The sequence below is a fragment of the Rhopalosiphum padi genome, chromosome 3 (assembly GCF_020882245.1).
Source record: "Rhopalosiphum padi isolate XX-2018 chromosome 3, ASM2088224v1, whole genome shotgun sequence".
In the NCBI taxonomy this organism is placed as follows: Eukaryota; Metazoa; Arthropoda; class Insecta; order Hemiptera; family Aphididae; genus Rhopalosiphum; species Rhopalosiphum padi.
In genome coordinates, this window is record NC_083599.1 from 4,167,570 (window position 1) to 4,180,977 (window position 13,408).

The 13,408-nt window shown below is 29.0% G+C and overlaps 1 protein-coding gene across 2 annotated transcripts in view; it reads left to right on the forward strand.

The window, feature by feature from the left end:
• The first annotated feature begins 5,696 nt into the window (after positions 1 to 5,696).
• The window catches only part of LOC132928070 (neurotrimin-like), a 180,643-nt gene continuing 172,931 nt past the window's right edge, over positions 5,697 to 13,408 (forward strand). The window contains exon 1 of one of the 2 annotated variants that reach the window (XM_060992632.1): positions 5,697 to 6,617. In XM_060992632.1, the coding sequence (XP_060848615.1) occupies positions 6,455 to 6,617 (163 nt within the window). In that variant the 5' untranslated portion in view covers positions 5,697 to 6,454. The remainder of the gene's footprint in view (positions 6,618 to 13,408) is intronic. The other variant, XM_060992634.1, reaches the window with a different exon arrangement.

Below are 13,408 nucleotides of genomic sequence, written 5' to 3' on the forward strand. Positions count from 1 at the left end.
CTGACGACACTATTCTATCGATCGGAGTGGGTTTATTCGTAATAATATTACATGTCTGTCAACCGAAATTCATATTAATATAATGTGCTTAAATTAAAATATAATGTGTATCGTGTTGTACACGTCTTACTTTAAATATTTTCGTTATTACAACGGAATTTAGTCCGAACACTTATTTTAATTTTAATTGTTTTTTGTAAAATATTTTTAATAATATCGACAACGATTACTCTGTATTATTCAAGTCGACATTTCTTATTATTCTGTTACTCCAAAGCACACATGTTTTATGATAATTCGATTGCAATGACAGAAACCAAATGCAATACATTTTTTATTTCACATTCAAGTATCTATGACACACATAACGTAATTACTTATGGTTGGATTCACCAAAAATAAAAAGGTATGACACCGATTAAATAACAAATGTCAACGCGAAAAAACTTTTTTTTTATATTAGTTGTATTGTACACAGTTTAATATTATTTGAAATTATATTTTTCGATAACATCATTTTCATTGTTGTTATTTTGATGTTGCGTATGTATTTTGTGATGTATCAGTGACAAATTAAAAAAATATGTTTTGCTGGGTTTTCTAAAAAAAAAAAAAATAATACAATTATTTACAATATATTTATTTTTATCGTTTGTTATGATAAATCGGTAATATTTTTCATATCTATCCCATTCAAAACAGTAAATGAGGCAGATAATATATATTATGTGAAAACGTATAGTTCAAAACAATTTTTATAATTTGTTTGTTTGTGTACAGATATTTTTCAATAGTTTATACATTTTATATTCATAATATTAATTCGTTATAAAATTTAAATATTATCGTTTTATTTGTATAATCTTATGAATTCTATGATTTATTTGTGTACGGTTATAATTCTATACATAGTACAACTCATAAATATTATAATATTATTATTGTTTTCATAAAAAAAAACCATTAAAATTAAATTTAAGAATAAAACAACAATATTCTCTAAACGAGAATTATTGCCAATTCAATATTCAAGACGTTCTTATGACACCCGTTGTTGGTTCATTCATATTTAATATTTTATGCAATACGAGTTTGTTCATATTATCGCTCCACCCGTGACAGGGTGTGTGTGTGTGTGTGTGTGTGTGCAGTACCGGTTGAGTACTCTATCAGAGCAGTCGTGGCCAGGGGCTAAAATAAAGAAATAATACTTAATATAATATTATTTTAATAGCAAATCGAGACTATCAATGATTGGCCAGTTTAGAGTAAAATTAAATATGAAAACTATTATTAATGTGAAATGATGATCATCATACCAGTGAAGTTCAGTGTTTAGTATATACATAATATTAAATTAAAATACTATAGTAGTAGTGTATTCATGTTGTTTTCGATCTTGTAATACCTACTTATAAAAAAATCGTGATTTTCGAAAGTTTTAAATGCGGTACGTTATATGTATTTCTCGTTGCGTTTCAGTTTATATAGTAACTGAATTTGTAAAAAAATCTTATTGAAAATATTTTGAGTAGGTACATCTGGTGAAATTAAATACAAATCTGTAAAAGTAAATATCGTATAATACGCATGGCCGATGCACACGATTCGCAATACTATATAATTTGTAAAACTTAAGTGTAAATTATTGTTTAGTCGTTTTATATTATACATCATCATATTCATAAATCGTTAATAATAATAAAATTAACGAAAAGTGTACACTCAACAGTTAATTATAATATTTACCTGTTAAACTATACAGTGTATATATTATTTTGTTAATTTTTTTATGTATACTTAGAAAGTAAAAATATATTTAAACATAAGTGTTGCACAGCGTTGAAGCATCATTGCAGGTGATATCGAGACGATTTATGTCTGCAAAAATAAGTAAAATTTAATTTTGAAACATAATAAACATATTGTGCGTTATGTGTGCATTTCCGCAATGAAAAATTACGATTTTATTGCAAAAGTTTGATGGTCGGTGGACTAATTCGATGGATAATGTCGGCGTTACGTACCTATTACTCGAAATGACCGGTGTTATTTTGTAAAATTCTGTGATGGACGTTCTTCACCTGTTATTATGACGGTTAGCAATTTTTTTTTTTTTTGTAATCGTTTATCCGATTGCAAACCCTCACGCGAGGCCTCGTGACGGATAGAATATAATATTATAATCAACAACGAATGCAGCCAGTCTGCCCAGTCGGCCCGTTATTATGCGATATCTAAAAAATAACACAAACATTTAAAATTCAACAAAATATAACAATATCAAATTGTTTTTCTATATTTTTATTTGGGACTTACTCTGCAAATATTATTGATATATACGCGTACTTTTAATGTGATATCAGTCTGTCGACGGCTCTCCGATCGAATTATTATATTCAAGAGGACGCGTGCGATACATTTGTTTATATGATTACGCACAAAAGCAAATGCCATATAATAGTGGAGTCTAAGCCTGCAACTAGTACGGTTTGCATTATGATATGATCTGAATAGGTTATAGGTAATTGAATTCCGATTGATATTTTAAAAAAAAATTTATATATTTCGTTTGTCAGTTTGCAGTATGCCAACCTCTGCGCCAATCGCATAACCGGTGCGCCATAGTCGTGTACATGATATATAATATTATACATAATTATATTGTCATGTTGAAACGTTTTATGTCCATTTATTCGACTAACAGAAAAAACGCGATCCATCGATATGGTTTTTTTTTTACACTGACAATAAATATATATTATAATTTTTCATAGTATATACCCATCGTATTTGCTATAACCCAGGCACGTATACAAGGGGGGGATGGGGTTCAAAAAAATAATTTCGAATAACGAGGAAAAAATTGTTTTATTATATTGCGGCACATTTTGTATTGCTAAATTTTATAAACCCCCCAGAAATTATTTTTTTGTATTCCATAATCTATCAGTGGTCTTCAACCGGTGCGTCGTTACCCATTTTTGGGTCGCGTAAGCTTTAAAGTTGGGTCCCGATAAGTCTTCTTTTGAAAATAAAAATTAAATTTATAAAATTATATAAGGTAAAAATAATTTTTAATTATTCAACTCGAAAAATTAATAAATGAAAATACCTACTAAAATGTAATTGTTATTTATTCAGTATTAATAGTACTACTGCAAAGCATTAAGCAATTTTAGCTTTTTTACAAAGCTTACGTGGGTCGCGAAAATCGTAGGCCTAAAAAGTGGGTAGCGAGTCCAGAAAGGTTGAAGACCATCACTGACCTATATGTTAATATATTTTCGATCGTAGTACAGTCATAAATAGGTACTATATATATGGGTATTACCAATACTGATGAACTTTACAAGCATTCCACCAAATTAAGTCTCGAGAAATAGATGTCATTATGAAAAATACCGACTAAAAAACGTTGATGCTCCAGCACGCTTCGTACACGCCGACAGATCTTTATTGTTTGCATAACTTTATGAAAACATACAATGGCGATTAGCGATAAGCGATAGTATACTATTAATAATAAAAACGTTAGGTAAATATATTTGTGCGATAAGTGTATATAAAATAATAGGACGTAGTGACTGTCACATTCGGTAAACACGTTGAAAACAAACTCGCCCTTGTCAGATCGTCGTTTATAACAACGTCTTGCGATGTCAGCATCTTTATCATGTTATTATAATCAGTGAATTCCTTTTATTATATCTGTTTCTAGTATACACCCACTGAAATGCTTTCAATAATATTCATATTACGTTTTCGTGTTGTACACGCTATTATACGTATAATGCTTAAATTATATTTTTTATTTTTTATTATTATTACTATTTCGGCGCTGTGATTGGTTTTAATAATTTATTGTTTAGTTAGCTATACATAATTTTTTGTTTTGAATTTTTAATTTTGCTGTATAATAATAATAATATACGGTTTATTTTTTTGTAAATTTTATCAGCGATAGCGTAATAATGTATAATATAGATTATATTATTTGTCCAGACCGAATTAATAATTCACGACTTAACAAAAAATGTATTTAAAAATAATAAAAATATAATAATAAAAAAAATAGCATTGTAATCGAATAATTTCAAAAAATTTTTAAATAATAGGTATATATTTATTTACATAAAGTATAAAAACAGTTTCCAGTATAATTACAGAATCAGTATCTTACGGAGTTGCCATAGGTACAACTAGAGAACATGATTATTTCGCCGGTTAATGGTCGAGTCCCAAATATTATAAATACGAACAAAAGGTGCAACACTAATTACTGCGATCCGAATTTTTTCCGGAGTACATTTTTCGGGAGTATCCCAATCGCGTTCCAAGTCGGGTCTGTCGACTACCTAAAGGCGTCGTTCCCGAAATATGAGTGGGGCTTGCGATGTATTAATATATAGTGTTATCGCGTAGGTCCATTTCAAATCGGAAGTTCAGTCATACTACTTATTTACGGTAACGGTATTCGTGATAAGAGAATATTATATAATATTAAATAATATATATATATATTATTTTTTTTTACATTCGCAATAGAAGTAAATGCAGCCAAATCATTTTGTTCGGGTATTGTGTGTATATATACTTTCACGAATAATAATAGTTTTCGGGGGGACAAGTGAATAATAATAGGTATAAATAAAAAAACTTCCTTCAAAGTTTAAATTGCTTTTTTTTAAATTTAACAGTAAGCGCGCACACTCGCCCGTTTAAATTTAAAACCGCGCCTAGGCATATAATGATATTATGATAATATACCTGTGTTCATGGGTACCCTATAACCTTACCTATTCGACACGCGCGTAATATTATTATTATGTGTGTCTTGGAAAAAATTCAAAATCAATTAATTCCGTTCGCTCATACTCGTATATCTATATATTTAGTTGGCCTAATGTGGAGATTTGGACCACTATTAATTATATAACACGATGATACAGTCGAGTCGCGATCGCTCGAAGTTATGAGATGGTCCACAAAAGTTAAGTTCAGAATGGTTTTACCCCCTCTCCATATTATAATTTGATCTATTTAAGTTTTAGTATTTTCATCCTAAATGACTAATTTTAATATTATTATAATAAATGGTAGCTTACCTTTTATTAAAACATAAACTCTTTAAATATTCAAATCTCACATTTTTATTGAAATACCTAACCTAATCAAAAAAAATTTTTTTCTTACTATAAACCATAATATTTTCATCGAGCATTGAGCTTATACTAGTCTAGTACTTCTATAAAAATGTGGGTGGGCACTTGCCTACCAGGCCCGCACCCCCTAAACACGCCACTGGAGATAAAAATTCGCTTTGAGATATGTATTATTCGAGACATCTAACTCGAATTTATATTAATTCATACGGTCTAAAAAATATATAAAAACTTGACAACTCGAATTCTATTTTATTCCCCTAGAAATATAAATTAATATAAATTCACGAGTTAGATATCTCGACGACTGTATTTTTAGGGGAATAAAAAATAATTCGAGTTATTGAAGTTCGAGTTATCGCGACTCGACTGTTGTAGGTATATCATATTATTATTATTATTATTATGCGATCGTCGTCGTCCGAACAGCATCCTGAACCGTCGGCGGCGGCCGTCAGAGAGAGCTAACGTACGCGATCGTCGTCGTCGTCGCCGCCGCCGCCGCCGCCGCTGCCACTACCGTCGCCGTCGGTTGGGCCACACTCGTTCTATACTCGTTGGATCGTCTCCGCGACAGGCCGCCCCCCGCTCGGAGCACTGTACACACGCCGTTTTCAGTATTGCCGCGTAATACATTGCACCAGGTCGCTTTCTGCCCGTCGACGCCGCTCCACCAGGCGCACGTGTTATCTACGACGACTATAATATTATCTTCACAGTGTCACTGTCGTTGTCGCTTGTAATACCATCGACGTTTGCGATTCTTCTTGGGAAATGGAAAACGTCCTCGTCCACAGAGACGATTTGTCGGCGTAAGACGATATAATAACACCTCATAAGTATATGATATACATCGTTTCGGTGTAGTGCGATTGCGATCGACTTAAAAAAAAATTTAAATAATATTCAAAATTTAAAAGAGACAAATACAAACCGTTTTCACCACCACCACCGCCGCCACCGCCGCCGTGAGCGTTCCCCCTTCGCGTTTCCCCTTCCCCGATCGCGACTTTTTTCGACACCTCCCCGTTTTTTTGTTTTTTTTTCCTCGTGTTTTTTTATTTTTTTTTCACTATTAAACGTTTTCCGTTTGATTTTCACATCGCGTACGCCCGTCGGTACTTATAATATAGAAACATTGCCGTAACATCTCGCGCGCGCGTGTGTATATCACTACTACCTTAAACGCCGTCACTCCGATCCACTACATCAGTGCTGAACACACCGATTGCAAACACTGCGACACCGCGAAAATACATACGTCATAAGATTCGGTATCTGATTTATGTATGGTAAAGAATTACCGCAAGTCGACGTTCAAAAGATCTAAAACTGCCCAAAGAGTCGTCACCGAGATGGATCAACCAGCCGCAGCTGAGATGCAGACAATGTGGAAATCGAGGAAACTTTGGACGTCCATTCTGCTGTTCGTGTTGCTGTTCATCACACCAGGTAAACACTACGACAATAATATTACACATCTGTTGGTTATATATATTTATTACCTATCCGATGTCATTCCTAGAATTAAGAAAAACAAATTTCATAACACGTTCATCCGTTTGTTTTTACCAAAAAAAAAAAAAAAAAAAAACATGGACCGAAAGTAAATTAATTAATTGTGGTTCGGCTATGTTTTTGTCATAGTTGACACAATTAAATTAATTATAATTATTTTATTCATGATTAACTATAATAACATTTAATTACTGTTTTATTTTTTTACTATTCTTTCGGGCATCGTATTATTTACGTATTATTTTCATATTAGTACGTTATTTACTTTCGTGGACAATATATAAGTATACGAATTAAGGTAAAAATTAAACGAACTTTATTATAATTACATACAATTATTGATAAAGCTGTCTGTGTTACAAAGATGAAGAAGGATTTCAATTCGCTGAAAAAACGTTAATCGATATTATTGCTCAAAACCAAATTCTTCAAGTTAGTTGTAGTTAGAATATTAGATGTTACGATACATTCATTAGGTATACGAGTATTATAGGTATTTATTATTATATATTAAGCAAAAATCTAAAGTTGTTAGTTTGTATACATTGCCAAAATATTTTAATACGGTTTACGACTAGAATTATTTAAGTTCTAACCATAATTCATATCAACCAAATTCCGGTAGGCACCTATTCAAAATTTCACTAAATGAAATAATGAATGATGAAGTTATTTAAAATATTATCCAACAAGATTTCTGACTAAAATAAAATTGTTTTTTTTTTTCAAAATTATCAAAAAGATATTTAAAATACAACAGTTATACATAGTATAGATATTATGATATTATTTTCAAGACAAGATAAGTACAGAAATAAGGCACAATAGTAATTTTCCTAATCTTGACTCTCGCAAATAAAAGCTTATATTGTACGAGATTATATTTTAGTTTACGTAATTCATGAAAATAATTGTATCCGATGTAAAAGTATCGAACGTTAAAAAAGTTTGAAACATAAACAGTTTGAGAATAGTCATTTTAAGAAAAATGATCACGAAAGTTAATGGTTCAAACGCACATTCAAGCAATACCATTACATTATTTACAAACTTTTTACGTACAACCGTTGAAATAACGACATCATTAATGGCATATACTCGCGTTTTTGAAGAAATTTAAAAACCCTTTTTTATTTATAAAAAATAATATATTTATTACACGATATCTGTATTTTAAGTGTATATTTTATTGCAAAAAAACGATGATAACTTACTGGTCTGTGGTATCTGTAGGAAAATATATGTAAAATGCTTAAATACGAAAATTTGATATTTATTAAATTTATCGCTTTCTTGATAACCATAAAAATAAAACGCAGTGATTGAAATGCAATAGAATCCTAGACACAACTAAAATATAAATCATAACTATAATTTAGGTTGTGTAAGAATATTTACATATTTTGTTTTTATATTTTTTAACTAAATATGTTTATTTTACATTTGACAAAGGTTTTTTGAAGGGGGTTAGACTGCTCTAGAGGAAAGGCTCAGCTTACACCCCTCTCCACACTAGCACCTACGATAGAAACCAATGTTGAGTTTTAAATTATAACCGTCTGAATAACTTTAAATTATATTTTCATTTTATTTAAATTTTAATACGCGTCAATACGTTTTTTTTAAATAAACCACAATTCATATTTATGTTTTGATTGTAACCTTTACATAATATTATATTTTTTACTCGGAGTTTTACATTTAGTCAGCTTTGTATTTATTTGTATAGGATATTTTTTAAAACACTTTTCGGACAATAAATAGCTTAGACAAATACTTTATTTGAATAAGGAAAATCATAATTCAATATTTTTCTATAAAATGTTGGAAAATTGTCGATGAAATGCAGAATTGCATAATTAAAAAAAATATTGTTAACTAGCAGATCCTTCACGGCGTTCCCCGCGTTATATTAAATGCCCTCGAATTTACCCTTTTTTAAACTCCGTTAAATGTAACATATTAATATTTTTTAACATATCAATCGTTTGAGTGGTTTTGATCTAAAGTAAAATACAGGTTTAATATAATTATAATATAGGCCATCGCTTAAAAGTAAAAGAAAAATATTCGTTTTTCGTGAGCCAACAAGTGCCTATTTTAACCGCTCTCTAAAATACAACATTAAAATGTTTTTCTTCAAGTTGTACATTTTCAGGTAAAGAATCATATCTTTGTACCAAATTTCAGAATCAAAATTGTAATAAATTATTAGTTGTGAATCATTTACACACATATTATATTATATGCATTGCCTTTTATAAACATAGATTGATGGGTAAGCCGATTTTAATTGATAATCGAATTCTGAACGCAATTATATAATATCCTATACTATAAGATACTGACAGCTGATCAGGCTAATCTGCCCAATTCTAGAAGTAAACTGTAAAATATTAATTTGTACCACTGATTTATAACGTTAAACATATATCTACTGAAGTGTACTAGAATACTTATTATAAATAAATTGAATTAGGACATGGATTTAGATTAGAGATTCGAGTCAATTAGCAGACTTATTTTTTAAATTAGATTAAAAATATTGTCCACCCGATTAAAAAATAAGATATTCTATCGACTTTTTTTTGCTTAAAAAGTAGTTAATGATTTTATCCTCGGCAGTTTATAAATTCAATAAAAATAAATACTAAGAATAAATATTTTCAAACTAAAATTAGCAAACATATCAAAGTGTTCAAGATTTAATACTAAATTATTCGTTCTAAAATTCTAATTTTCAGAGAAAATCTATTAAATGTTATTAATATTTTAATACATAATTAACTCGATTATTATTACTTAATAATTGTTGTACTTCTTCGTTAAAATCTGCAGTTTTTTATTAAATACTCACATTTACATATTACATAATACGAGGCTAACTTTTTATCTTGTTTAAGATGTTTGTTACACTCTTTGACTGTACCTACAATGTTTATAATACCGCCAAAATTCGGAGTAACCGTATAGTATTTTGATGGTTTAGTTTTTTTTATTTCGAGAATGCATACGATAATACGCTATGCAAATTTTTTTAAATCGATTTTATAACCTTAAAGTATGTCTATTAATGATGTTTTTTGTAAAACAAAATAATAGTTTATCATTATACAATTGTTATTGTTTTTTTGGGAATATATAAAAGTATCATGCATTATTGATAGCAGCTAAAGTAGAATTTTACTGAACGTAGTAAACTCAAACTTTTAATATTATATATGCAATTTATGAATTATTTATTTTTCTTTCTGTCCGACGAACACCTATAATAATTGAAGGTGCCTATTTTAGTGTAAATATTTAATGAACCGATATTGGTTATTTATAAATTACATATCATAGCATAATAATATATGTTTATGCGAGTAAAATAATAAAATATTTATGTATTGTTCTAGTTTGAAATAAATAACGTAATATAATATTTATTTTACGATCGTATTACCATAATATTGTTTAGATACCTGTATAATACATTCGTGATTTCGCTAAATTGTCGTTAACCACTTTTATATCAAAATATACGTTTACTATTATGAATTATTATTATGTTCGCTGAACATCGATTAGTCCGCTACGCGTCTCGTTGGGCACTATTTTAATTGCAGGTAAAAGGCATTTTATTACTTCAACAGCGGCATAGGTATATTATTATACCGAGAACAGCTAGTGTTTTTAATACGGTGTTTTTTTTTCTTTTTCAAATGTGTGACTTATTACACTGTATATACTAAGATGAACACAGCGCTAGATGTACTTGTGCAATCCACTGGTGTAAAAAGGTGAAAAAATTATAATTAATCTTAGAGGTGTTGAATTACTGGTTAAGGTTATAGCTATCGTAGCGTTTGTGTGCGTGTGTGTGTGTGTTAAAGTTTACCGTAGTACACGTATAGAAAATGCCAGTTATTGTTGCGAGCATGCATATACATTCGTTAAAAGTTTTAACTACCGTCGACTGTTAAAAATATCATAAAGACATTTATTTTTTATTTTTTTTTTTTATATATATATATACGCTGCGTTTATTCGATAACGTTTCATTTACTGTTAAACGAGCCACTTCCTAAACGCTGGCGTATGACGGAGACGAATAAAAAGTAATACATATTTAATAATATAGTAATAATAACATATATATATATTATATATATTATATTATTATATGGTGGTAGTATTGCACGTATACCGCCGGAAATATCTAGTGCGAAGAATAATACGTACGACTGTGCCAATTTAATGTGATGTCAAATAAGAGACGGTCCAAAACGGATGAATGGAATTTAATAGTGGTATAATATTTATCGCTCGAATTAGATCACAATATGGCATGCATTTACGAAAATATTACTTATACTATGCGCGTTATAAACCATACTATTTTATTATATTATTCTTTTTTTTCGAAGAGTTGTTTGAGGAAAATCATAATTTAGTCAAAATAATATGCCGAGCTTCAGCGTATAACGCGACTGCACAGCAACTCACAAGTCGCTATAGATAGTTACTACATGACTAATTGGTATTAAACATACAATACTGCCTTTAACAAATATATTATAAATTAATCGTTACACTCGAGAATGTTTTTTCCTCATAAAATATGAATAATAGAAACTTTCTTTTTATTTTTAAACTTTTAACGTGTATACACTATATAATTGAGTAACGGCGATGATATAAATTTCTGATGGATAATGTTTTTATGTTTTTAAAATGCTTCATTTTTCCGTAGACTTATTTTAATGAGCTTAAAGATGAAAAAATATCAAAATGTAAATACAACTGATAAGAAAAATATAACAGTCTTTTGAACGGAATAAATACTTTTTAAAAACATAAATACAGTAAATAATCTGTATATCTCTTGACTACCTCAGAATCATAATAAGAATTATCTTAGATACACACAAATAAATATAAAAGTATATTTTTAAATAATGCTATGGATAAAAATATTAAGTATATATAAAAATGTATTTGTGGATAAGACCAATAGTGAGTGAAAAGTTGCAAAAACTATTCCTTCTAAATGATTAAATTCAGTGTAGATACACTGTACGGGGTATACGAGTACGTATATAATAATATAATAATAATATATATAGTATTTGTTTTTTTTTTTTTTTTTTTTAATAATACACTATTATATTAGATTTATTGAATAATATAAATTGAGCAATAACGTTATGTTTTCTAAGTTTTAATATATGATTGAAAAAATATTGTACTATAATATATACGTTGTACCATGTTTAAATTGTAATTTACTGAAAAACTTTGAAGTAGTTAGGTAAACAATTTTTATTGCTCGTTGAAAATCAATCTGTAATAATAATTGTGGATATTATTGTGATATAATTAATTTTACTTTGTTCCCGAGAGTAAAGCAAACTTAGATAAAAACTTTGTTATACTCATTTTTTAATAATGGCTTTATTTTTACTAAGCAACAGTTATTTTTTAAATTCGTGTCGGACTCGAGTTTAATAATAAATACAATTTCGTTGCCGATACGCCGTTTGAATGTATTTAATGAGATGTTTCGTTTAATACTATTGAAAAGTTAAAAAATGAATATCGACCGGTGTCGAGGTTCAGTTCAGATGTATTGAAAAATAAATAAATAGAAGAAAAAAAATGAAAAATGAGATTATGCACCTATACATTATATACATTTTGTCTTGTGTAAAGTAACCGATCGTTAGTGGTCTCTGTAATTCAGCTGAAGATAGTTTATCCGTAGTTAACCTTATTACACAACTTTATATGTATTTAAATACGTTATGCATATTATATACTAAACGAGTATGTACAGAGTCTGGGTGTCACTTTCGCGTATATTTTATGATTATAATAATTATAAACTTGAATAAAATAACACGGAAAAAAACATCAAACCAAACAATTTAAAACAATTCCATTAAAAGTCGAAATATTATAATATAATCAAATTATATTCTTGAACATTTTACGATGTCTATAAAATATTAAAATAAATAATCGAGGAAAGTCAAAAACCGCAAGGATTAAAAAGTTATGAAATAATGAAAAAGTTTTCCTTAAACCCGGTTTCCTATTTTTGAATTTTGTCGGAACATATTAAATTTCAAAACTCGTTAGACGAAAATTCGGCAGACAATAGGACTTGTCGTATATATTTTCCGTTTTTATTGTGAGTTGATGAATTTTAACTCTCATTAATTTACCTTTCAACAACCGTAAACGGTTGTATTATGTTTTCATGCAGCCTAATAAAATTTGGCAGAGAAGATTACAAAGAAACGGAGTCTTGTTCGACAACAACAACAAAAAAAAAAAAAAAAGTTGATTTTAACAATTCAATAGACTGATTGTCCTCTGTACTGATTTTGGTTTACTCAGCTGTAGGTTTGTTATGCACCTTTCATTCAAATCTGCTACACCAATCAGAAAAATTCATTAAAAGTATGGTACATGATATTATATAGTTGCAGCGCATTATATAATAAAAATATTTATGTTTTTATTCTCGAAAAAATGTGTAAGTACCTACTGGAAAACAAGAAATATTGAAACACAATCTTTTTGTTTTACATTACAACTGTTGACGTTTTAATGTAAGTAAAATAAAAATAATCAAATATACTGAATAGAAAATCGAACGATCGATCGAGAACTTCCTAGTAACTGCGATAAAGAGACGATAGATATTGTGTTGCTGTTATGGTGTTATTATTTTT